Genomic DNA, 27191 nt, shown 5'->3' on the forward strand with positions numbered 1-27191 from the left:
CTGTTGGTGCTATTTGCTACCCGCCGATCCACCGATACTCACCACCCACCGATTCTTGCCGCCCGCGACCCCCCAACGCTGCTTTTTAAAAAAAACTGGTTTCCTCGTCCCTCACTGCTCGATGTCGCCATCTTGGTCGCCATCTTGGCAGCCAGATTCTGGACGTTATACCTGTAAAGGAATTAGCATCATCTCCTATGTGAAATATTCAAGCAAATAAATAAAGCATCATATATACATGTACCAAATTACATATTTTACAAATACATACATTCATACTGTTATGTATGAAGAAAGAGTCAGACTGAATACTGTGAGCTCAAGGTAAAGTGTGACCTTAGTCTTTTATTGCAGGTCTCCAGAGTGCCTCTCCAACCGATGAGGCCTCCTTAAATATCTGTGCTCCCAAGGGATTATGAGATCCCTTGGGACTCCAGGGGATGAGCCCTCTGGTGGCTGTAGAGAGTATATACAAGTTTACATATATAACACGTACAATCTGAAGTCTATCATTAAATTACTCTTGTAAAATGCTGTAAACCCGAGCCATAATGTTTTGAGGTTTGAAGAAAGTACATGAATCTATGCTTAAAGTTTTGTAAAAACACTTTGGGGCCGAAATTGCCCCTCCTGAAAAGGCCTCTGGCCGCCTGAAAGCGGCGGCCATGGGCAGTGTGGAATGGCCACCAACTGTCCGCGGAGGGGCTGCCATTTTGCAAATTTCCCTTCATCAGGGGCGGAGCGGCGTAGGGGGCCAGTCTGCCCGTTTTCCCGTCGCGGCATGCACGCGCCGACCCCTTACCAACCGGCGGCGACTGCTTCCCAGATTGCCCCGCGGGAAATATCCCTTTTGCAGAATTGCCCCAGATAGCTTTGTGTCGGTGCACTCCTTGTTGCTCGGCTGCGTGGCCGCCCTAAAAGGGGAGGTGGCGCTGCTGATGACGCCATTTTATTTTTTGTTGTCGGCTGACTGTCAGGTCAGCCTGACAATTATGCCCCTGGGTTCGGCTGGGCCGCCAACAGGCAGCCTGGCACTCCCTCTTAGGTGCCAGGCCACTGGCCCAGCTGAAATCCTCCTTGGTGGCCTAGTGGATCTAACTGAAAAATATGCAGAGCTCGCAGCGGTTCTCCTCTTTAACTGAATGTGAGGGATGTTGTGACGCATTTCTATAGCTGTTTAGTATGCATGTAGTCCTGTGTTACAGCTTCCTCAAGTTGGCACCTCATTTTTAGGTATGCCTGGTGCTGCTCCTGGCATGCTCGTCTACACTTCTCATTGAACCAAGGTTGGTCCTCTGGCTTGATGGCAATGGTAGAGGTTACAGATTGTGGCGGATTACAATTCTGCTGCTGCTAATGGGCCACAGTGCCTTATGGATGCCCAGTTTGAAGCTGCTAGATATGTTCTATATCTATCCCATTTAGCACAATGCATGACGGAGGATGTGCTCAGTGAGGCAATGGGACTTTGTCTCCACAAAGATTGTGTGATGGTCATTGCTACCAATATTGTCATGGACATATATATCTGCGACAGGTAGGTTGGTGAGGATGAGGTCAAGTATGTTTTCCCCTCATGTTGGTTCTCTCACCACCTGCTGCAGGCCCAGTCTGACAGGTATGTCCTTCAGGAAACAATCCTGTTTCCCTCATGACAGTTGTAGGTAAGTCTCACTATTTTAAATGCAACTGTTGTGACTATTAAGATTTTTCATTTAGATCAATTACATGATGTAACTGAGGAAAAGTTATTTCAAATTGAAATGTGTAGATGCCATATACACTTCTTTCTATCGAACTAGTTAACAAATTCCAAACCATTAATAATCATTTGCACCTTTATGACTACAGCAATTGAAATGTATATTACATGTTGAACAGAAAATGTGGGTGCGGGAGTAGGGAGTGAGAAAACAGAGAAAGGATTGGATGTTTGGCTGAGGTGGGAATGTTGGAAAGGACATTGTTGGAGGTGGGCGTTGTTGGAGGCAGAAATAAACAGTCTGGATGATGGATAGGATTTGAAGTTCAGCTGTGGGAGCAGGCCGGGGAGCGGAAGGAGCAGTGTGGCGGCATACTACAGGGAGCAGCACATGCTGGAGCAGGAGAGCAATGGCAGTGAAGAGGGACGTCACCAAGATCCAGGTCGGTGATTGTAGCGTGGGCAGGTACAACAGGAGTGGCGAGGTCGGGGCAAAGGCGAGAGATTGTAGAGGGACGTGCTTGGGGCCCAGGAGAGGCGAGAGTTCGGGGCCCAGAAGAGGCGAGGGTCCAGGGGCAGCATGGGCCAGCCCACACTGCGATATGTGTGTGCACTAGATCCATGCAGCAGAGCTGGTCTCCAGTCGTCTTGGTCAATCCTTGCCACTGTCAAGCCTGTGTGGTGGCTGGTATGCAACGGTCACCATACGTTAAAAAAAATCCACGCACAGGCATCTTCCACCCTTCTAGATTTAGTTCAGGACCTAGAATGTCAGGTCCTTCACTGAAACACCCGTGAACTTTTTGACGTGGAAGCAAGTCATCCTCGATTCGAGGGACTGTCTATGATGATACAAGACTGTACCAAGATTTTGCACTGCCTGGTACAGCATGTGTGTGAACAGGGAAGCGGATGAAGTCAGTGGCACGTGAGCGAAGACAATGGTTTCAGCCTGTTTGATGTTCAGATGGAGGAAATGTTTGACTAATATCGGATTTGACGTCAGTCAGGTAGTCCGACTGAAGTGCTCATGGATACCATGCAAGTGCACTTCCACAGACAGGCATTGGATATGGTGAACCATATTAAACACAGTGGTGAGGTTGAGAAGAGATAATGGATTGTTACCGAGGATGATATTCACAGCTTTAGCCAGGGCAGTCTCAATGCTTTGAGCAAGGGGAAAACCAGGTTTGAAAAAGAAAGACTTGCATTTATATAGCACCTTTCACGACCACCGGACGTCTCAAAGCGCTTTACAGCCAATGAAGTACTTTTTGGAGTGTAGTCACCGTTGTAATGTGGGAAATGCAGCAGTCACTTTATGCACAGCAAGCTCCCATAAACAGCAATGTGATAATGACCAGATCATCTGTTTTTTTTGTTATGTTGATTAAGGGATAAATATTGGCCAGGACATCGGGGATAACTCCACTGTTCTTCTTCCAAATAATGCCATGGGATCTTTTACGTCCACCTGAGTGGGCAGACGGGGCCTCGGTTTAACTTCTCATCTGAAAGATGGCACCTCCAACAGTGCAGCACTCCCTCAGTACTGCACTGGAATGTCAGCCTAGATTTATGAGCTCAAGTCCCTGGATTATTGCCCGAGCCATGTGCAAATTGGCATAGAAGCAGACAGAAAGAGGGGTTCCTTTTCCTGGGACACTGGCACCAGTTCTCGGACAGGAAAGAGTTGTACCGATGGGACGGGCTCCACGTGAACCGGGATGGTACCTATGTCCCAGCGGAAAGGGTAAATTGAGGTGTGACAAAGGCTTTAAACTAGTAAGATGGGGGGTAGGGATCTACAAGAAACGCAACCAGCCTAAATATAAACAAAGCAGGAAAAGTGAGCATTGGAAAGAATAATGTAAGGGAGGACATTGATGGCAGGGAATAAAGAGAGTTATAGAACAACAGGGTAAAATTGCGTAACGCCCTGAGACGAAGTGGACCGCAAAATCTCTCACTCCACTTCCTCTCAAGGGGTGGGACCGGGGCGCTAATCAACGCGAATTTCAACGTGGAGGGGTGCATAGTGCTGGCGGGAAGACAGGGCCCTCCCCTTCCATTAAAGGGGAGAGCCAAGCTGCCGACTCTGCAGCAGATAGAAGGGGTCACCTGCTAGAGCACCAGGGAGCCCTGCACACAAGCGGAGTGTCGGGCTGCAACATCACGGCACGGACCCTGCGATCTGAAGTAAGGATGGCCGCGACTGAAGGATTTGAACAGCGTGTTTTGGGAAAGATAAACGGAGCTGGGAGATTATGGCCCAGAAATTGTGGTCGGAGGCTTCTCGTGGGCAGATGTCATTGACCAGAAAAATATCTACGAACTTACCTGGTGATCCAGGAGCTTCGGAGACTTGTGGTCCTGGGCCTCTCGGCATAGGCCTGAGTAGAGGTCCACGTATCCCAGAGGATCACGTGGGCCGGTCCAACCAAAGTAGGGGTATTCGCATTCACACTTGGGGTGAGTTCCGTATATCACCATAAGTATGAATGGGAATACTCCAAAAAATACACACTTAAAATAAATATTTTTTAAATCACATTTTAAAATTAATCAAAATGGAATTTAATGATTTAAATTAACACATTTAAACTTTTTAAAAACATATTTTAAAGGGTTAAAGATAAACTTAGCTTATTTCTTAGATTTTTAAATATTAAAATTATTGAAAAAAAATTATTTTTCTGTCCTTTTAAAGTCTTAAGCTAATAAAAGCAGGCCTCATCGTGGCTCAGTGGGTAACACTCTGGGGGCAGAAATTGCCCCTGTGTATAAGGCCTCTGGTAGCCTGAAAGCAGCGGCCACGGGTCGGTGCGGAATGGCCGCCGAGTCTCCGTGGAGGGGCCGCCATTTTGAAAATTGCCATTCCTCGGTTTTGGAGCAATGTCCGGAATTGCTCCGTCTGTTTTCCCGCCACGGCATGCACGCACCGACCCCTTACCGACATTGCCCCTCGGGAAATTGCCCCTTTCCCGGAATTGCCCCGTGGGAGTAGCAGCGCCACCGCCGATCGGTCCCAAGCTGTCGGTACACTCTGTGGCTTGGCAGCGCGGTCACCCTTAAAGGGGAGGGCGCACTGCCGCGGCTGCCATGTTTTTTTTTGCCAATTATGGCCGCGGTTTCAGCCAGGCTTACAACAGGCAGCCTGGCACTCCCTCTTGGACCTTTAAGTGAAGGGGGAGACGTGTAACGAGCGACGCGCCAGCGTGATGACATCATCAGCGCAGCGCTGATGCCTTGCAGCGTTGGTCACTCCACCCCGCCCCCACTTCTGCCCCGCTAGTGAGGCCACTTCCGCCCCATTCGAAAGCAAACCCGGAATTGCTGAATTTCAACTGTTTGGCTGCACCATGCATTGGGGTGGTCAGAACACATCGAAAAAGGTTGGTATGCCTCGTTTAAGCGATAAGGGAGTGAAGGGTTATGGGGAGCGGGCAGAGAAGTGGAGCTGAGCGCAAGATCAGATCAGGCATGATCTTATTAAATGGCGGAGCAGCCTCGAGGGGCCAAATGGCCTACTCCTGCCTCTATTTCTTATGTATGTTCTTATGTTTCGGGCGGTGGGCAATTTCGGTCCCCTCACCTCTGAGTCAGAAGGTGGTGGGTGCAAGTTCCACTTCAAGGACTTGAGCACAAAAAAAAGAGGCTGACTCTCTAGTGCAGTGCTGAGGGTGCACTGCACTGTCGGAGGTGCCATCTTTCGGATGAGACATCAAATCGAGGCCCCGTCTGCTCTCTCAAGCGGACATAAAAGATCCCATGGCACTATTTTGAAGAAGAGCAGGGGAGTTATCCCCGGTGTCCTTGCCAACATTTATCCCTCAATCAACATAACAATAAAACAGATTATCTGGTCATTATCACATTGCTGTTTGTGGGAGATTGCTTGTGTGCAAATTGGCTACCATGTTTCCCACATTACAATAGTGACTACACTCAAATTTAAAAAAACTTCATTAGCTGTAAAGCGCTTTGAGATGTTTGGTGGTTATGAAAGGTGCTATATAAATCCAAGTCTTTCTTTCCTTCTTATGCAAATAGCCCAACTCTCCTCCAGCAGAGGCCCTTTACTTCTGGATGCGTGCGATCTGTCAAAAGGATTCTTGACAGATCGCAAACTCTGGGCTTAGACGCATGTGCAGTGCATGCCTAAACCCAGAACTTGCGGTCCCCCTATGGGCGCGTGCACACCTCGTACAGGGCCGCGAATTCCGGGCCTATAACTTTTCCAAGGACCTTTAGAGTTTCCAAAGATATTTTAAAACCCAATATGTTGTTCACAATTTATATTAACAATTTAGACTTTGGAATCAAAAACACTATTTCTAAATTTGCAGATGACATCAAATTGGGGGGAGGGGGCGGAGATAGTCAATATGGAGGAGAATTGCAACAAATTACAAGACGACAACAATAAACTTGCAGAATGGGCATAGAATTGGCAAATTAATTTCAACATAGATAAATGTGAGGTATTACATTTTGGTAAGAAAAATAGGGAGGTCACATTAGAAGAGCAAAGGGATCTCCAAGTGCAAATACACAAATCACTAAAAATAAATGACACAGGTTAACAAGGCCACAAATAAAGCAAACCAAGCACTTGGGTTTATTGCTAGAGGGAGAAAGTTGAAAAGTAGAGAAGTTATGCTAACCTTGTCTTGAACCTTGGTTCGACCACACTTGAAGTACTGTGTACAATTCTGGTCGCCATATTATAAAAAGGATCTTCTCTTCTTCTTAGGCAGTTCCTCATATCGAGGATTCCACCAAAAAGGAATGAGTTGACAGGTGTTTCATTGAAGGACCTGATATTCCAGGTCCCGAGCTGCATATTGAAGGGTGGAAGATATCTGCGCTTGGATTTTTTTTTTTAAACATGTGGTGGCCGTTGCACACCAGCCACCACTCAGGCTTGACAGATCTAGGTCTTGGTCCAATGGCAAGGATTAATCAAAACGACTGGAGACCAGCTCTGCTGCACGGACCTAGTGCGCACACATATCACAGTGTGGGCTGGCCTGTGCCGCCTCTGGGCCCTCGCCTCTCCTGGGCCCCGATCACGTCACTCTGCAATCTCTCGCCACTCCTTCGCCCCGACCTCGCTGCTCCTGCTGTACCTGCCCGCGCTCCAATCAGCGATCTGGATTATGGTGATGTCCAATCCAGTCGCCCTCTTCACAGTCGTCACCCTCCCGACCGGCTTGTACTGTACCTTGCAGTGGTATACTCCTTTTATGGCCCCGATCTGCCATAGATTGTTCCTCACAGGTCGGGGCTTCGCTGTGGGCTGGGTCGCCACACCTCCGCTCCTTTTATGGCCCCGACCTGCCGCAGATGGTTCCTCGCAAGTCAGGAAGGATACAGAGGCACTGGAGAGGGTGCAAAAAAAATTTACAAGGATGATACCAGAAATGTGAGGGCATACCCATCAGGAAAAGAGAAGGCTGATAGGTGACCTTAGAGGTTTTTGAAATTATGAAAGGTTTTGATAGATTAGACACAGAGAGAGCATTTCTATTTGTGTGGAAGAGGAAAACTAGAGGCCATCAGTATAAGATAGTCACCAAGAAATCAAATAGGGAATTCAGAGAGTGGTGAGAATATGGAACTTGTTACCACAGAGAGTGATTGAAGCAAACAATATAGATGAATTTAAGAGGATTGTGCTGATAGATTTAGATGAGGAAAGACGGGAGGAGACTTGAGTGGAGCATAAACGCAGGTATGAACTTTGGGCTAAATGGCCTGTTTCTGTGCTGAATATCCCATGTAATCCTATGTAATATCGACTTGGAAGAAGGGACTGAGTGTAATGTAGCCAAGTTTGCTGACGATACAAAGATGGGAAGAAAAGCAATGTATGAGGAGGACACAAAAAATCTGCAAAAGGACATAGACAGGCTAAGTGAGTGGGCAAAAATTTGGCAGATGGAATATAATGTTGGAAAGTGTGAGGTCATGCAATTTGGCAGAAAAAAAATGGAAGAGCAAGTTATTATTTAAATGGAGAAAGATTGCAAAGTGCCGCAGTACAGCGGGACCTGGGAGTACTTGTGCCTGAAACACAAAAGGATAGTATGCAGGTACAGCAAGTGATCAGGAAGGCCAATGGTATCTTGGTCTTTATTGCAAAGGGGATGGAGTATAAAAGCAGGGAAGTCGTGCTACAGCTATATAAGGTATTGGTGAGACCATACCTGGAATACTGCGTGCAGTTTGGTTTCCATATTTACGAAAGAATATACTTGCTTTAGAGGCAGTTCGGAGAAGGTTCACTAGGTTGATTCTGGGGATGAGGGAGTTGACTTTTGAGGAAAGGTTGAGTAGGTTGGGACTCTACTCATTAGAATTCAGAAGAATGAGAGGTGATCTTATCGAAATGTAGAAGATTATGAGGGGGCTTGACAAGGTGGATGCAGAGAGGATGTTTCCACTGATGGGGAGACTAGAACTAGAGGGCATGATCTTAGAATAAGGGGCCGCCCATTTAAAACAGAGATGAGGAGAAGTTTCTTCTCTGAGGGTTGTAAATCTGTGGAATTCGCTGCCTCAGAGAGCTGTGGAAGCTGGGATATTGAATAAATTTAAGACAGAAATAGACATTTTTTAAAAGATAAGGGGATAAGAAGCTATGGGGAGCGGGTGGGGAAGTGGAGCTGAGTCCATGATCAGATCAGCCATGATCTTATTGAATGGTGGAGCAGGCTCGAGGGGCTGTATGGTCTACTCCTGTTCCTATTTCTTATGTTCTTATGTAGATAACACAAGTGTAAAGTGCTAAATACACGTAAAATGGAAAGTGAATAATTTGTTTTTATTCAGTATGGGATATGCTCTAATCTTCAAATCAAATTGATCACTTTTAAGACGCCAACTTTTCCATTGTAAAAAGACTTGGATTTATATAGTGCCTTTCATGACCATCAGACATCTCAAAGCGCTTTAAAACTTACCTCTTTGACCAATCTTTTGGTCACCTGTCCTAATGGCCCTGAAATTGCATTTGGCGGCGAACCTAAGGAGTACACCGCCGACTTCCGAACGAAATCCGCACTTACCTGGTGCGAGACCCCAAACAAAAACTTATTTGAAATGCTGCAGAGTCGTGTGCAGTGTAGTGGCCCACAGATCCCAGGGGCGCACCGTTGTACATAAGCCTATCAGGATCTCCTTTCACTAGCCAATCAGGAAACATAGAAAGCATGTTAAGCATAGCAACTCGACAGCCTCAGTATAAATACTGGCTGGCCTTCACCGTTAGATTTATTTTTCTGTCAACACTGTTTCTTGCAAGCTTACATCAATACAATTCCATATATCTGTAAATGATCTGACAAAAAGTTGAAATCTATTTGGCCACCATAAACTTGATAACATTATTTTATATTTATATATAATTAAAACAAATGCACAAATTATATTATAGCTCTAAAATTACAATTTTCTCATTCCCCTCACACTGTGCAAAACAGGCTCCTGCATCTCTTTGCACCAGCCATAAAATTGATGGGCAATTAGTCCAACTTTTCACCAGCAATGAGGATTTGACAGTAGCAGTGGATGATGGGTCTAGTCGGAACTAGACAGACCGCAAGTTTGGGATCGAGTCTGAACTTGAGTCTATACGCTGAGAGTATGTCATCATAGTGACTGTAAATTCTGCCCCAAGATCTCTTTAGGTGACGCAGTGTCAAATTTTATTTGATATTGCTCGTGAAACCTTGGAACATTTTATTATGTTAAAGGTGCTATATAAATGCAAGTTGTTGTCCAATTATTGTGTAAAACATTTCTAATTTGTTATCCAGTACTTAGAGTGTGGTGCCCTGGAGCAGAGGCTGTTGTACGTAAAGGGCCGAGCTATGTCTTTTCAAGTCGTCAAGCAACCTTCCAGTCAAGGAGTGAGAAATCAACAGGCACAATCAAATGAAGCCGAGATGGGGTGGCCCGTTACCAATGCAATGCTGAGATCTGCTATTTTATAGGTATTAAAACTCTTGTAATTTAGCAGCATTTGTTGATGTAGAGTGGATTATTTAAAATTGTAAAGACAACAATGCTATTGTGACTACAAGCTATAATTATAAGTCTTAAATAATTTAGTTTATTTCCCTCTCCTACCCCTAACCCAGATCGCCTGAAGACAGTAGCTCATGTTGAGGAATAGTTCCAAAGGCACCAGTAGTCCTTGGGTATTTCACCCAAGTGGCCTTTCTTTATGTGCCCAGGGACAATTGCAGTGACCCCATCAGATTTTAAGAGAACTCAATACACAGCTGAAATTGAACCTGGCATTTTCCTGAATACAATGGACTACATGGAAACATAGAAAATAAGTGCAGGATAGGCCATTCGGCCCTTCAAGCCTGCACCAACATTCAACATGATCATGGCTGATCATGCAACTTCAGTACCCCATTTCCTGCTTTCTCTCCATACCCTTTGATCCCTTTAGCCGTAAGGGTCACATCTAACTCCCTTTTGAATATATCTAACAAATTGGCCTCAACAACTTTCTGTGGTAGAGAATTCCATCGGTTCACAATTCTCCGAGTGAAGAAGTTTCTCCTCATCTCGGTCCTAAATGGCTTACCCCTTATCCTTAGACTGTGACCCCTGGTTCTGGACTTCCCAACATTGGGAACATTCTTCCTGTATCTAACCTGTCCAATCCCATCAGAATGTTATATGTTTCTGTGAGATCCCCTCTCATTCTTCTAAATTCCAATGAATATAATAAGCCTAGTCGATCCAGTCTTTCTTCATATGTCAGTCCTGCCATCCCGGGAATCAATCTGATGGACCTTCGCTGCATTCCCTCAATAACAAGAATGCCCTCCCTCAGATTAGGAGACCAAAACTGTACACAATATTCAAAGTGTGGCCTCACCAAGGCCCGTACAACTGCAGTAAGACCTCCCTGTTACTATACTCAAATCCTCTCGCTATCAAGGCCAACATGCCATTTGCCTTCTTCACCGCCTACTGTACCTGCATGCCAACTTTCAATGACTGATGTACCATGACACCCAGGTCGCGTTGCACCTCCTTTTCCTAATCTGTCACCATTCAGATAATATTCTGCCTTCCTGTTTTTGCCACCAAAGTGGATAACCTTACATGTATCTACATTATACTGCATCTGCCATGCATTTGCACACTCACCTAACCTGTCCAAGTCATCTTGCAGCTTCTTAGCATCTTTCTCACAGCTCACACCGCCACCCAGCTTAGTGTCATCTGCAAACTTGGAGATATTACATTCAATTCCTTTGTCCAAATAATTAATGTATATTGTAAATAGCTGGGGTCCCAGCACTGAACCTTGCGGCACCTCACTAATCACTGTCTGCCATTCTGAAAAGGACTCATTTATCCCGACTCTGCTTCCTGTCTGCCAACCAATTCTCTATCCACATCAGTACATTACCCCCAATACCATATGCTTTAATTTTGCACACCAATCTCTTGTGTGGGACCTTGTCAAAAGCCTTTTGAAAGTCCAAATACACCACATCCACTGGTTCTCCCTTGTCCACTCTACTAGTTACATCCTCAAAAAATTCTAGATTTGTCAAGCATGATTTCCCTTTCATAAATCCTTCGACCGATCATGTCACTGTTTTCCAAATGCGCTGCTGTTACATCTTTAATAATTGATTGCAACATTTTTCCCACTACCGATGTCAGGCTAACCGGTCTATAGTTACCTGTTTTCTCTCTCCCTCCTTTTTTTTAAAAAGTGGGGCTACATTAGCTACCCTCCAATCCATAGGAACTGATCTAGAGTCTATAGAATGTTGGAAAATGACCACTAATGCATCCACTAGTTCTAGGGCGACTTCCTTAAATAATCTGGGATGCAGACTATCAGGCCCTGGGAATTTATCGGCCTTCAATCCCATCAATTTCCATAACACAATTTCCTGACTACTAAGGATTTCCTTCAGTTCCTCCTTCTTGCTAGACCCTCGGTCCCCTAGTATTTCCAGAAGGTTATTTGTGTCTTCCTTAGTGAAGACAGATCCAAAGTATTTGTTCAATTGGTCTGCCATTTCTTTGTTTCCCATTATAAATTCACCTGATTCTGACTGCAAGGGACCTACATTTGTCTTCACTAATCTTTTTCTCTTTACATATCTATAGACGCTTTTGCTGTCAGTTTTTATGTTCACTGCAAGCTTACTCTCCTACTCTATTTCCCCCCTCCTAATGAAACCCTTTGTCCTCCTCTGCTGAATTCTAAATTTCTCCCAGTCCTCAGGTTTGCTGCTTTTTCTGGCCAATTTATATGCCTCTTCCTTGGATTTAACACTATCCCTAATTTCCCTGGTTAGCCACGGTTGAGCTTCCTTTTTCGTTTTATTTTTACGCCACATGTGTGATGTACAATTGTTGAAGTTCATCCATGTGATCTTTGAATGTCTACCATTGCTTATCCACCGTCAACCCTTTGAGTATCATACGCCAGTCTATCCTAGCCATTCAAGTCTCATACCATCGAAGTTACCTTTCTTTAAGTTCAGGACCCTAGTCTCTGAACTAACTGTGTCACTCTCCAGCTTAATGAAGAATTATACCATATTATGATCACTCTTCCCCAAGGGGCCTTGCACAAGATTGCTAATTAATCCTCTCTCATTACACAACACCCAGTCTAGGATGACTAGCTCTCTAGCTGGTTCCTCGACATATTGGTCCAGAAAACCATCCCTAATACACTCCAGGAAATCCTCCTCCACCGTCTCGCTACCAGTTTGGTCAGCCCAATCTCAATGTAGATTAAAGTCACCCATGATAACTGCTGTACCTTTATTTTACGCATCCCTAATTTCCTGTTTGATGCCATCCCCAACCTCACTGCCTCTGTTTTGTGGTCTGTACACAACTCCCACTAGTGTTTTCTGCCCTTTGGTGTTCCACAGCTCTACCCATACAGATTCCACATCATCCAAGCTAATGTCCTTACTTACTATTGAGTTAGTCTCCTCTTTAACCAGCAACGCTACCCCACTCCTTTTCCTTTCTGTCTGTCCTTCTTGAATATTAAATACCCCTGGATGTTGAGTTCCCAGCCTTGGTCACCCTGGAACCATGTCTCCGTAATCCCAATTAGATCATATCCGTTAACAGCTATCTGCGCAGTTAATTCATCCACCTTATTACGCATGCTCCTCGCATTGAGACAGAGTCTTCAGTCTAGTTTTTTTAACATTTTGTCCTTTTAGAATTATGTTGTAATGTGGCCCTTTTTGATTTTTGCCTTTGATTTCTCTGCCCTCCACCTTTCCTTATCTCCTTTCTACCTTTTGCTTCTGCCCCCATTTTACTTACATCTGTCTCCCTGCATTGATTCCCATCCCCCTACCATATAAGTTTAAACCCTCCCCAACAGCACGAGCAAACACTCCCCCGAGGACATAGGTTCTGGTCCTGCCCAGGTGCAGACCGCCCGGTTTGTACTGTTCCCACCTCCCCCAGAACCGGTTCCAATATCCCAGGAATTTGAATCCCTCCCTCTTGCACCATTCCTCAAGCCACGTATTCATCTTAACTATCCTGCTATTTCTATTCTGACTAGCACGTGGCACTGTTAGCAATCCTGAGATTACTACCTTTGAGGTCTGAAGGGGAAAATGGGAAGGCTTCTCTTCCCACGAGCGGGCCCTTTGATATAAAGGGTCGACGCTCGTCCCAACCTGCGCAGCAGCCCTCGAAGTATTAGATGGAGACGGATGACGAGGTATAACGATCTTTAATTACAGACATCCGCGAACACTTCTTATCACAGCCGCCTGTGAGTGGAGATGTTCCCTGAATAGCAAAATTGTACATCATTTATACATTTCATAGATCCCTTCGCCCCCCCCGGTACGACTCCCTCGATCTCTAATTAGGTTACCTTATTAGTAATATTTTGGATTGACAGTCCAAGATCTCAAGGCAACTTTTAGACTTAACTGGGATGACCTCATTGGGTTAGAATTTGCTGATCCTAAGTAGCGCCTAAAAGTCTGTTTAAAGTCTTTTCATAGAGTCTTATCTTGTCGAACTGGACGTACCTTAAATGTTATCTGGTGTTTTGGTTCATCAATGTTGAATCAAAGCTCTCTGAGTTCTTGGTGCTGGAATATGTTAGAATGGGAGGTCAGCCACAGACCTTCTGCCACTTTTGCTGAGCCAATGTAGAAGCCGGCACTTTAAACCTTATTTTGCTTATACCCCTAATGCCAATTTTCTCTTACAAGGTCCGACTTTTTAATTTAACTCTTAGCTCCCTAAATTCAGTTTGTAGGACCTCATCTCATTTTCTACCTGTATCGCTTTTACCTATATGTACCATGACAACTGGCTTTTCACCCTCCCCCTCCAGAATGCCCTGCAGCCACTCCGAGACATCCTTGACCCTTGCGCCAGGTCTGTCAGGAGCTGTAGCTGGACACACTGGAAGTGTCCCTGACTTCCCACATTAAGGTACTGTAAGCAACTGAAAATCATTTACTTTCATAGGTCATCATTCTGTACTTCAAATTTAAAGATACATAGCCTTTGCTCTAAATTTAAAGATACTATGCAAGCTCCTTAGTAAAGCTCGAATTAAATTTTAAAAAAATCTTTAAGAAAATGGCCTCCTTCTGTGCTGCAAATTTCCATGATTTTGTGCACTGTGGCTGAGGAAACTTGGATAGAGGCTCAAAGTAGTTGCCCTTTTTACAAAAGAGTAACGTTAGGAGACAGAATTTTTTAGTTTTAAAAAAAAGTCAATTTTAGTGCTGGTTTGAAAATCCTGAGTCGAGTCTCCCTTATTGCTAAGCCACTCTCGTGACATCACTGAATTGTTCCATGCATCTTGAAGCGACCCTATCGGAAACAGGAATGCCACTCTTTTGTCTGGTCCAAATACTGCTCGGGAGTCACCCAACTTTGAGAAATCATGCCACAATCCAAAACTTCTAATGTTACAAAAACCACAGCAAACTTTAAGCCATAATTTACAATTAAATGAAAACAAAGTGTCATGCAATTCAAAATAAAGTGCTCTCTAAAGATGGTCTGTTTATTTTTTAAAAAACCTTAATGAATAAAACTTCCAATCTCAACCCTGCCGTGTTTTCACTATCCCCTCTGACCTTCCCCTCTCTGACCCCGAACAATCAGTCCTCAGCAAAGGCCTGAGCTTACATAAGAACATAAGATTTAGGAACAGGAGTAGGCCATCTAGCCCCTTGAGCCTGCTCCGCCATTCAATAAGATCATGGCTGATCTGGTCGTGGACTCAGCTCCACTTACCCGCCCTCTCCCCGTAACCCTTAATTCCCTTATTGCTTAAAAATCTATCTATCTTTGACTTGAAAACATTCAATGAACCAGCCTCAACTGCTTCCTTGGGCAGAGAATTCCACAGATTCACAACCCTCTGGGAGAAGAAATTCTTTCTCAACTCGGTTTTAAATTGGCTCCTCTGTATTTTGAGGCTGTGCCCCCTAGTTCTAGTCTCCTCCACCAATGGAAACAACCTCTCTGCCTCTATCTTGTCTATCCCTTTCATGATTTTAAATGTTTCTATAAGATCACCCCTCATCCTTCTGAACTCCAAGGAGTAAAGACCCAGTCTACTCAATCTATCATCATAAGATAACCCCCTCATTTCTCGAATCAGCCGAGTGAATCGTCTCTGTACCCCTTCCAAAGCTAGTATATCCTTCCTTAAGTAAGGTGACCAAAACTGCACGCAGTACTCCAGGTGCGGCCTTACCAATACCTTATACAGTTGCAGCAACACCTCCCTGCTTTTGTACTCCATCCCTTTCGCAATGAAGGCCAACATTCCATTTGCCTTCCTGATTACCTGCTGCACCTGCAAACTAACCTTTTGGGATTCATGCACAAGGACCCCCAAGTCCCTCTGCACCACAGCATGTTGTAATTTCTCCTCATTCAAATAATATTACCTTTTACTGTTTTTTGTCCCCAAGGTGGATGACCTCACACTTTCCGACATTATATTCCATCTGCCAAACCTTAGCCCATTCGCTTAACCTATCCAAATCTCCTTGCAGCCTCTCTGAGTCCTCTACACAACCCGCTTTCCCACTAATCTTAGTGTCATCTGCAAATTTTGTTGCACTACACTCTGTCCCCTCTTCTAGGTCATCTATGTATATTGTAAACAGTTGTGGTCCCAGTACTGATCCCTGTGGCACACCACTAACCACTGATTTCTAACCGGAAAAGGACCCATTTATCCCGACTCTCTGCTTTCTGTTCGCCAGCCAATTCTCTATCCATGCTAATACATTTCCTCTGACTCCGCGTACCTTTATCTTCTGCAGTAACCTTTTGAATGGCACCTTATCGAATGCCTTTTGGAAATCTAAATACACCACATCCATCGGTACACCTCCATCCACCATGCTCGTTATATCCTCAAAGAATTCCAGTAAGTTAGTTAAACATGATTTCCCTTTCATGAATCCATGCTGCGTCTGCTTGATTGCACTATTCCTATCCAGATGTCCCGCTATTTCTTCCTTAATAGTTTCAAGCATTTTCCCCACTACAGATGTTAAACTAACCGGCCTATAGTTACCTGCCTTTTGCCTGCCCCCTTTTTTAAAAACAGAGACATTACATTAGCTGCTCTCCAATCCGCTGGTACCTCCCCAGAGTCCAGAGAATTTTGGTAGATTATAACAAATGCATCTGCTATAACTTCCGCCATGTCTTTTAATACCCTGGGATGCATTTCATCAGGACCAGGGGACTTGTCTACCTTCAATCCCATTAGTCTGTCCAGCACTACCTCCCTAGTGATAGTGATCATCTCAAGGTCCTCCCTTCCCACATTCCTATGACCAGCAATTTTTGGCATGGTTTTTGTGTCTTCCACTGTGAAGACGGAAGCAAAATAATTGTTTAAGGTCTCAGCCATTTCCACATTTCCCATTATTAAATCCCCCTTTTCATCTTCTAAGGGACCAACATTTACTTTAGTCACTCTTTTCCGTTTTATATATCTGTAAAAGCTTTTACGATCTGTTTTTATGTTTTGCGCAAGTTTACCTTCGTAATCTATCTTCCCTATCTTTATTGCTTTTTTAGTCATCCCTACATCCCCACCTCAACGAATTTGAGTGCAGCACGACACTGAGCTCTTTTTCCGCTACCTTCGCCTCCGTGCCCACTTCTTCAGCTAGGACTCTGCCCCCTGCACAGCAGATCCTTTCTCCAGTTTTCTAAATTCTCATTCTACCTGGACCCCTCCCTCTGGATTCTTACCCTCTCTCGATCTATTCATTGCAAATTGCCGGCATGATATTGGCTGTCTCAATTTCTCTGCTCCCCCTCATTCCAACCTACCTCCCTCTGAACTTTCAGCACTCCGTTCTCTCAGATCCAACTCTAACATTGTCATTAAACCTGCTGACAAGGGTGGCACTGTTGTTGTTTGACAAACCAACCTCTACCTTGTAGAGGCTGAATACCAACCCACTGGGTACCTTCTACCTCCCTCCTGGACCATGACCCCACTACCGAACATCAAGCCATTGTTTCCAAGACTATCAACTGACCTCATCTCTTCTGGAGATCTTCCCTCCACAGCTGCCAACCTCATAGTCCCCCAACCCCGCATAGCCCGCTTCTACCTCCTTCCAAAGATCCACAAACAGCACTGCCCTGGTAGACCCATCATTTCAACCTGTTCTTGCCCCACAGCCATCTTAACTATTTTTCTCCCCTTGACCATTCTCTTCCCACCTACATCTGCGACTCTTCCAACGCCCTCCACCACTTTAACAGTTTCCAGTTTCCTGGCCCCAATAGTCTCCTGTTCATCATGGAGGTCCAATCCCTCTATAACTCCATCTCCCACCTGGACGGCCTGAGGGCGCAATGCTGCTTCTTTGAAGAAAGTCTCAACCAGTCCCCACCCACCACCACTCTCCTCCGCCTGGAAAAACTGGTTCTCACATTGAAAAACTTCTCCTTTGACTCCACTCACTTCCTCCAAATAGAAACATAGAAAATAGGTGCAGGAGTAGGTCATTCGGCTCTTCGAGCCTGTACCATTATTCAATGTGATCATGGCTGATCAAATAAAAGGTGTTGCTATGAGAGCCTCTTTTTCCCAGTACATTGATGACTATCGGAGCCGTTTCCTGCTCTTGCCCTGAACTGGAAAATTTCAATTCATTTTACAGCCAATTTCCACCCTTCCCTCACTTGGTCCAACTCCAACTTTTCCCTTCCTCGACTTCTGGCTCCATTTCTGGGGATAGGCTATTGATAAACATCCACTACAAATCCCTATGTTACTCCCACAGTTACATGGACTACACTTCCACTACAGCTTCCTGTAAGGACTCATTCTCTCAGTTTCTCAATCTCAGTTACATTTGTTCTGACGATGCCACCTTTCATATCAGTACTTCCGATAATGTCTGCATTTTCCCTGAACCAAGGATTCTCTTTACCGTGGTTGACATGGCCCTCAACCGAGTTTGTTCCATTTCCCGCACTTATGGAAGGGGTACGAGCAGAAGCACGATAGTGTTCCCCTTGTCCTCACCTTTCACCCCACCAGCCCCCACATTCAACGGATCATCCTCCGCCATCTCCAGCATGATCTCACCATCAAGCACATCTTCCCCTCCCCTTCCAGCATTCCGAAGGGACCGTGCAAGCACAGGAGATGCAACACGTGCAGTTTTATCTCCTCCCTTCCTATCCTCCAGGGCCCCAAACACTCCTTCCAGGGGGAGCAGCGATTTACTTGTACTACTTGCAATTTAGTATACTGTATTCGCTGCTCACGATGCGATCTCCTCTACAATGGGGAAATCAATCGCAGATTGGGTGACCGCTTTGCGGAACATCCCCATTGAGTCCTTAAGCGTGACCCCGAACTTCCGGTCGCCTGTCACTTTAATTCTCTGCTCCACTCCCACTCGGAGCTTGGCCTCTTACACTGTTTCAATGAAGCTCAACGTAAACTCGAGGAACAGCACCTAATCTTTCAATTAGGCACTTTACAGGCTTCTGGACTCAAAATCGAGTCCAACAATTTCAGAACATAACTCTGCCTTTTATTTTCAGATGGCAGCTGTTGATGATTCCGCTATACCCATTTACACCTCTTTTAGATCCACCTTTTGTTTCTTTACTTGTCCCATTACCATCTCCTTTTGCTTTGGACAATCATACCTTTTGTCATTTAATTTCTCCTGCCTTCCACCTATCACAGACCTTCCTTTTTGTTCTTTCTTCCCCTCTTCCGCTTTCCCTGCCCCTGCACTTGCTTAAAATCTGTTACATCTCTAACTTTTACCAGTTCTGATGAAAGGTCATCGACTTGAAACATTAATTCTGTGTTGCGTTTATTTGTAATGCCAAAATGGCCGCCTTGTCTCTGATTGGCTCTCCATTATCACATGACTTATTGCTGATTGGCCACCTTGGAGAATAAGCCACAACCTGAAGTTTCTCTGGAATGTGCAACTGGAACCGCCCAACTCAAATTCTGACTGACTGCAAATTGTAATTCGATCCATTTTGACTTCAGAAGCCAGGGAGGATAGATCTCCCCAAAAGCCAAGTTCCAGCCAAAGTCCCTTACCCCAGCACAAGTGCATCCCTCCCCCAGCCGAAGCCCCTTAACCCCAGCACAAGTGCATCCCTCCCCCAGCTGGAGCCCCTTATCCCAGCACAAGTGCATCCCTCCCCCAGCCAAAGTCCCTTTCCCCAGCACAAATGTTGCCTCCCCCAGCCGAAGTTCGTTGCTCTTCGAAAGCTAACCCAAAAGCCCTAGTAGTTGCCAATAGCGACTGACCTAAATGACACAGAAATAATGTAAAAAATGTAATGAAATTTATTGACAATAAAAGATAATCAAGTTGCATTGTACAAAACTCTCCAAACATGATTAACACGAGCATCGCTCACATGTGTGTGTATCTGGAGTCACATCGTGAGGGAAGCAACAATGGTGAAACCACTGTGTGCACATTGCACCCATAAAACCTGGGGCTCGGTGCTCAGGTGGCTGGGCGGATACCTCGGGTGACGAAAGCCGCAGCGGGCCTGGTCATGTCCTCATGACCGCTTCTTCCTGTTGAAATGTCCGAAGCCTTTAGACCCTTCTGGCCGGCCTATTTGCTTAATAGACATCAATCGGCAGCCTTCCAGTACCTGAAGGTGAGATTGGTCTGAGTCCTCAGAGGTTACATGTATTGAGAAATGCGTGGGTCGTGCAGTAACTGTCTGTTGTGCTGGGCCAGGTGAGGCAACGGGCAGCCCCTGGACTGCTGCGAGAGCTGACTGGGTTTGCGGGGCAGAGTGGTGAGCTAGCACACATTGCTGAAGTCCATAGTGCCAGCTGCTGGAGGCGAGAAGGTAGGAGCTTGGTCAGGCACGACTGGTGGCATGGTGGTGACATCCTCCTCATGACATACACTGTTGGGAGGGGGAGGGCAGAGTTAGCAATAGCAGCTGGAACAGTCATGAGGCTTAATGAGTTGCTGCTTGGCTGAGCAGTCCTTAGCGCCCAAGGTTCCTCTCCTCGCTCCAACATGTGAATATGGATCCAGAGCCAGGCTTAAAGTTAGAGTGAAACGCTTCATTCCACAACTGGTCAGGAGTTGCAATGCACCGGATGCACGCCTGTGCTTTTCAGCGCCGTTGAGTGGGCATTGGTAGGCTTCCGTCATGACAACACCAGCTCTTGTGACTGCTTGCAAGGGAGTTCTTGATAACCGCCAACGGCTCTCGAGGGCAAGTCTCCACAGAGGCAGGCTCAAAAGCTGCTGGACTACAACTGCATGCTTACAAGGGAGTAAGAGCTGGAGGCAGAAAGTGCAGCTACAGGTAGCTTGCCCATGATGTATATGAACATCATACCCCTTGAACCCGGAGCTCACATCAGCATCCTGCTGCTTAATGCTCATGACATTCACGTGCCAGTGATTCTTGGCCATTTTCTTCGCAGCATGCTCCATGAACTTGGCCGACAAAGCCTGTACATCTGCTGGCAATTCTCCAAACTGCTTTACTGAGGAATAGTGCAGGTACGTCGCATACATGCGTTCCCTATCCAGGACATCGTTGTGGAACACCAGGTTGTTGATACTCCATTCTTCATCAATGGCGGAGTGTAAGTGTTTGATCTTCTCGTTTCTCAGACACAATATGATTATTTATATTATTCCCAAATGTCACTACATTTCTGCATAGATACATGACCCATACCTCCTTCTGCGGAATCCAGTTGGCCAACAGATATTCCTGAAATAGAAAGAAAGGCGTTACAGCACAGGAATCAACAGACTCACTCTTAAATGCATGTTTTGCACAGACTTGCCTGCAGCAGAAAGTGCAGCAGGCCAATCCTTTGTACACAACTCTGCAGAAACTCCTAGGTGCGGGCATGAACCATTTCTTTGCAGAGTTGGAACAACATCTCCTTGATGGAGTTGTGTACTACGTAGCTGCTGATCTGTCTCTTTAGGTTCATCATAACATGGAACAGATATAGCAGAATGGTGGCCCCTGGCAAATTCTTCCTGACAGCATTGATCTCCTCAATGTCCTTATCCAGCATGACAGTCTTCACACGATCAATGCTGGATCCCATCTGTTTTACGAACACTTCCACAATGTTATTTAGCATCTCAGATGTTTCATTCTTTGCAAAGGCATAGAAGGCAGCCCCCGATCCTTGCCACAGTTGTCCTGCACCATGATTTGGTAGAGGGGATAGTCGTGCTTGTTTATCTTATAGGAGCTGTCAATTAACAACATTTCAGGAAATGCCTGAAACCTCGACTGTATTTCATTTGTTGCGAAGGCAATGAAGTTATTATCTCTGTCCATGCTGATATGCACCTGCCCAACCTCTGAGACACGCTCGAGTACAGCTATTACAGAAGCCATGCTTCCATTCCCAGCTTTCAGCCGTGACTTGATATTCCTGATGTCAGTCAGTGTTGCAACCTTGTTCAATATCTGCTCAATGTATTTCTTCAACTACTTATTTTGAGAGTGGAGCTTGACCAAGTCTGCCACATGTTGCATCTCCTCTGGACTGTGATGCCGCCTGCTAGGATAAAATGGAAGGAACTCCTTCCTCGGTACGTGGGCTGTGTGTATGATGTGGTACGATGTGACACACAGTTTCGCCTTCTTGCTGCTGTAGGTCAAAGCAAGCATGGCCTCACATCCCATTGAGAGGTACCTGAAACACAATAGATTCGGGGTTCACACAGTGCTGTTGAACATGAACACCACAGTAACCAAGCAGATGTATTAACATTTACCTCTGATTTGGTCTACCTCCCAGTTGAATGGATGCGTGGCTGCCCATAGTGGACACACCAGTTTCACAAACACGTACACAAACCTGTTAGGGATTTCATCTTCCGTTTCTTGTTCTTATTTGCCATTGTATGTGAGGTTGCCTTGTAGAAGAGTCGCCTGCGAAAAGGGAAGAGTGTTGAGTTTTGCTGAAATCTGAGACTTTTGCCAGAAATGTACGATAACACGTAGCCTGCAGCCGTACACAACAGGCACAAAATACAGAAGCAAGCACAGGTACCTATTGAAACTCCTCCAATTTCAAAGTAAACTCTCAAATGTATCAAACTCAATAGTTGAAGATGTCCTTGAATCCATGGACAATTGCTAGGTTTATTGGTGCACACCATACTTGCCATCACCGGCTGTATTGTGTTCCCAACACAGATGAGGCTGCACACAGGGAGGTTAAAGTAACAGTGACCTCAATCTGTAAGACACTCCAGAGTCAGGGACAGGCCTTAGGGGCCGGCTTATATACAGTTCTCCTGAACATGGGAGTGCATGCTTTACATATACACATCATCACTCCCCCTGCAAAGTCAAAGTGAAAACTATTTACAAGGTGAGGCGGTCGGGAGCCTTTCTTTCCCTGGTGGACTGCCTCGGTACAAATGTCTGTTCTGGTGTGTTGGCTGTGTCCTCGCTGGGCTGGTGTGTTGTTGGCCCTGCAGGGCTGCTGGGTGAGCCTGGCCTTGCTGGGCTGTTGGGCGTGATGGGTTCGATTTCCTGGTCCGGCGTGGTGTCGTTGATCCTTTGGGTGTGTGTGGTGGGCTCGAAAAAGGTGGTGTCTGCTGTGGGTTGTTCAGGACAGTCTGTGAACCACAGCCTCGTTTGGTCCAGGTGCTTTCTGCAAATTTGTCCATTGTCTAGTTTGACTACAAACACCCTAATCCCTTCTTTAGCTATCACCGTGTCCGTGATCCACTTGGGACCATGTCCATAGCTTACCACATACACAGGGTCATTCAGATCAATTTCCCGTGACACAGTGGCGCGACCATCATTTACATTTTGTTGCTGCCGCCTGCTCTCTGCCTGATCATGCAGGTTGGGGTGAATCAGCAAGAGTCTGGTTTTAAGTGTCCTTTTCATGAGTAGCTCAGGCGGGTTTGGAGTGAGCCTTCTGTGATTCGTTTAAGGCTCTGTTTGATGGTTTGTACTACCAGCTCTGCCTGCCCATTGGAAGCAGGTTTAAATGGGGCCGAGGTGACATGTTTGATCCCAATGACCAGTTTGCCAGGCAGGCCGTGGGTGGCAAACATGGCCTTCAGGCTTTCAATGGTGGCGGTGGCGGTGCTTCCCAACATTATTTCACATTCACTTCATTTTGAAAAAGCATCCACTACCACCAAGAACATTTTACCGAGAAACAGGCCCGCATAGTCGACATGGATCCTCGACCATAGTCTGGAGGGCCAGGACCACAAACTTAGTGGTGCTTCTCTGGGCGCGTTGCTCAACTGAGCACATACGCTGCATTGCCGTACACAGGACTCTAAGTCAGTCGATATCGGGCCACCACACGTGGGATCTGGCTATCGCTTTCAACATTATTATACCCGGGTGTGTGCTGTGGAGATCCGAGATGAACATCTCCCTGCCCTTTTTTGGTAGCACTACGCGGTTACCCCACAACAGGCAGTCTGCCTAGATGGACAGCTCGTCCTTTCGCCTCTGGAACAGCTTGATTGGCTCTTGAAATTTCAATGGGGATGCTGGCCCAGCTCCCATGTAGTACACAGTTTTTTTACTAGGGACAGCAGAGGATCTTGGCTGGTCCAAGTTCTAATCTGGCGGGCCGTGACAGGTGATTTATCATTTTCAAATGCTTCCATGACCATCAACAGGTCTGCGGGCTGTGCCACCATCAACAAGTTTGCAGGCTGCGCCATTTTCACCCCCGTGGTGGGCAATGGTAGCCGACTGAGAGCATCCGCACAGTTCTCGGTGCCTGGCCTGTGGCGGATGGTATAGTTATATGCTGATAGCGCGAGTGCCCACCTTTGTATGCAGGCTGAGGCATTAGTATTTATCCCCTTGTTTTCAGCGATCAGTGATGGGAGGGGCTTGTGATCAGTTTCCAGCTCAAATTTGAGGCCAAACAGGTACTGATGCATTTTCTTTACCCCGAACACACACGCTAATGCCTCTTTCTCAATCATGCCATGATCTTATTGAATGGCGGAGCAGGCTCGAGGGGCTAGATGGCCTACTCCTGTTCCTAATTCTTATGTTCTTATGTTGTCGGCCCTCTCAGCCTTAGACAAGCTCCTGGAAGCATAGGTGACAGGTTGCAACTTCCCCGCAACGTTAGCTTGTTGTAATACACACCCGACCCTGTACGACGACGCCTCACATGCTTGCACAAGTCTTTTACACGGATTATACAATACAAGCAGCTTGTTGGAGCATAAAATGTTTCTGGCTTTCTCAAAAGCAATTACTTGTTTTTTTTCCCCCATACCCAATTCTCACCTTTGCATAATAACACATGTAGGGGCTCTAAAAGGGTGCTTAACCCCGGTTGGAAGTTACCAAAATAGTTGAGTCCCAGAACGACCGCACCTCTGTGACGTTCTGTGGCCTGGGCGCGTTCCTGATAGCCTCTGCCTTAGCGTCTGTGGGCCGAATGCCGTCCGCCACGATATTTCTCCCCAAAAACTCTACTTCTGTTGCCATGAAGATGCATTTCGACCTCTTCAGCCGCAGCCCTACGCGATCCAGTTTGCTGGAGGACCTCCTCCAGGTTTTGTAGGTGCTCGGCGATGTCCTGACCCGTAACCAATATGTCGTCCTGAAAGATCACCGTGTGTGGTACCGACTTGAGTAGGCTCTCCATGTTTCTCTGGAAGATCGCTGCAACCGACCGAATTCCAAACGGGCATCTGTTGTAGATGAACAGTCCCTTGTGCGTGTTGATGCAGGTGAGGTCCTTCGAAGACTCCTCCAGCTCCTGCATCATGTAGGCCAAAGTCAGGTCAAGCTTGGTGAACGCCTTGCCTCCTGCCAGCATCGCAAATAGGTCATCTGCCTTTAGTAGCGGGTATTGGTCCTGTAGCGAGAAACGATTAATAGGTGGACATTTTGTCAAAAATGTGTGCACCCCATGTACTTCAGCATCTGCCTCCTCTCTTTGAGGCTCGAAATTGCTTTGATCCACCATGGACCGATCTTCCGCTGCCACGTGGTGGTTAGCAGGTTTTGCAGAGCTTGCAGCTCGTTTTCAAGCTCATTGGAGGTGCCCCATTGTTCCACAGCTTTTCAAATATACCCTTTGAAACGGCATGAATAGGCTGATGGAAGCCTCCACAATGCCAACAAGGTGTGAATTACCTTGCATTCATCCTTTGTTGGGCACTCAGTCATCTGGGTCACCTGAGGCCAGCTGGTAGTTGCAGACTCGTGGGTTCTACCCTGTACATTTCTGCTCGCAAACACAGTTCCAGTTATTTTATGAACATTGCTAGCACTTGTGTGCTGAGAGATTTGTTTGGTGTTATCACTGGTGGACATAAACACCTGTGCTATCGCAATGGCCTTACTGAGGGTAGGTGTGTCTACAGTCAAAAGTTTTCGTAGGATGGTCTTGTGGCCAATGCCCAGTACAAAAAAGTCTCTGAGCATTTGCTTCAGGTAGCCATCAAACTCACATTGTCCTGCAAATCGCCTTAGCTCGGCAACGTAGCACGCCACTTCCTGACCTTCAGATCGCTGGCACGTGTAGAACCGATACCTCGCCATCAGCACACTCTCCCTCGGGTTAAGATGCTCCAGAACCAGTGTACACAGCTCCTCATACGACTTATCTGTGGGTTTCACCGGAGCCAGAAGATTCTTCATGAGGCTGTAGGTCGGTGCCCCACAGACTGTGAGGAGGACTGCTCTCCTTTTTGCAGCGCTTCCTTCTCCGTCCAGCTCGTTGGCTACAAAGTACTGGTCTAGCCGTTCGACATAGGCTTCCCAGTCTTCACCCTCCGAGAACTTCTCCAGGATGCCCACAGTTTGCTGTATCTTTGCGTTGAATAAGTATTCTCGTCGCCAGTTATTGTGTTCATAACACAGATGAGGCTGCACACAGGGAGGTTAAAGTAACAGTGACCTCAGTCTTTAATAAGACAGTCAGGAACAGGCTTATATACAGTGCTCCCAAGGGATGCTGGGATCCCTTGGGACTTCAGGGGATGAGCTTCCTGATGGCGGAACAGGGGAGTGCATGCTTTATAGATACACAACAGGCTGCATCTCCACAAATGTACTATTTTTTGCACCAAAAAACTTGCACTTGGAAGTAAGAAAACACAGCTCACACAGTTGTACTATAAATGAATACCCGTGTGGAAGTACCAACACAGAGCAACAGCAACACAGCTCCCTGCTCGGTCAATGCTGCGGGGTCCTCAGCAAAGCAACATGGGAAAAGCAAAAGAAGCAAAAACCACAACTTTCCAGCGGTCAATGCGGTCAAAGGATCAGCAGCTCAGCCGGTCAGAAGTTCAGCGGCTCGGTCAGTGGAAGGCTCGGTCGGTAAGAGGATCAGTGGCTCGGTCAGTGGGAGGCTCGGTCAGTCAGAGGATCAGTGGCTCAGGTCAGTGGGAGGCTCGGTCGGTCAAAGGATCAGCGGCTCGGTCAGTGGGAGGCTCGGTCAATGGATCAGCGGCTCGGTCAGTGGGAGGCTCAGTCAGTGGGAGGCTCGGTCAATCAGAGGATCAGCGGCTCGGTCAGTCGGAGGATCAGTGGCTCGGTCAGTGGGAGGCTCGGTCAATCAGAGGATCAGCAGCTCGGTCAGTCGGAGGATCAATGGCTCGGTCAGTGGGAGGCTCAGTCAATGGGAGGCTCGGTCGGTCAGAGGATCAGCGGCTTGGTCAGTGGGAGGCTCGGTCAGTCAGAGGATCAGCGGCTCAGTCAGTGGGAGGCTCGGTCAGTCAGAGGATCAGCAGCTCGGTCAGTAGGAGGCTCGGTCAGTGGGAGGATCAGCGGCTCGGTCAGTGGGAGGCTCGGTCAGTGGGAGGCACGGTCGGTCAGAGGATCAGCGGCTCGGTCAGTGGGAGGATCAGTGGGAGGCTCGGTCGGTCAGAGGATCAGCGGCTCGGTCAGTCAGAGGATCAGTGGCTCGGGTCAG

General features: G+C 46.5%; 1 protein-coding gene across 1 annotated transcript in view; it reads left to right on the forward strand.

Moving 5' to 3' along the window:
- Positions 1 to 11154, forward strand: part of ccdc83 (coiled-coil domain containing 83) — a 183209-nt gene extending 172055 nt beyond the window's left edge. Inside the window, exon 11 of the mRNA XM_070872795.1 lies at positions 9529 to 11154. Within this exon, the coding sequence (XP_070728896.1) occupies positions 9529 to 9705 (177 nt within the window). The 3' untranslated portion in view covers positions 9706 to 11154. The remainder of the gene's footprint in view (positions 1 to 9528) is intronic.
- Positions 11155 to 27191: the final 16037 nt, after the last annotated feature.

This window comes from Pristiophorus japonicus, unplaced genomic scaffold (genome assembly GCF_044704955.1).
Source record: "Pristiophorus japonicus isolate sPriJap1 unplaced genomic scaffold, sPriJap1.hap1 HAP1_SCAFFOLD_368, whole genome shotgun sequence".
Classification (NCBI taxonomy): domain Eukaryota; kingdom Metazoa; phylum Chordata; class Chondrichthyes; family Pristiophoridae; genus Pristiophorus; species Pristiophorus japonicus.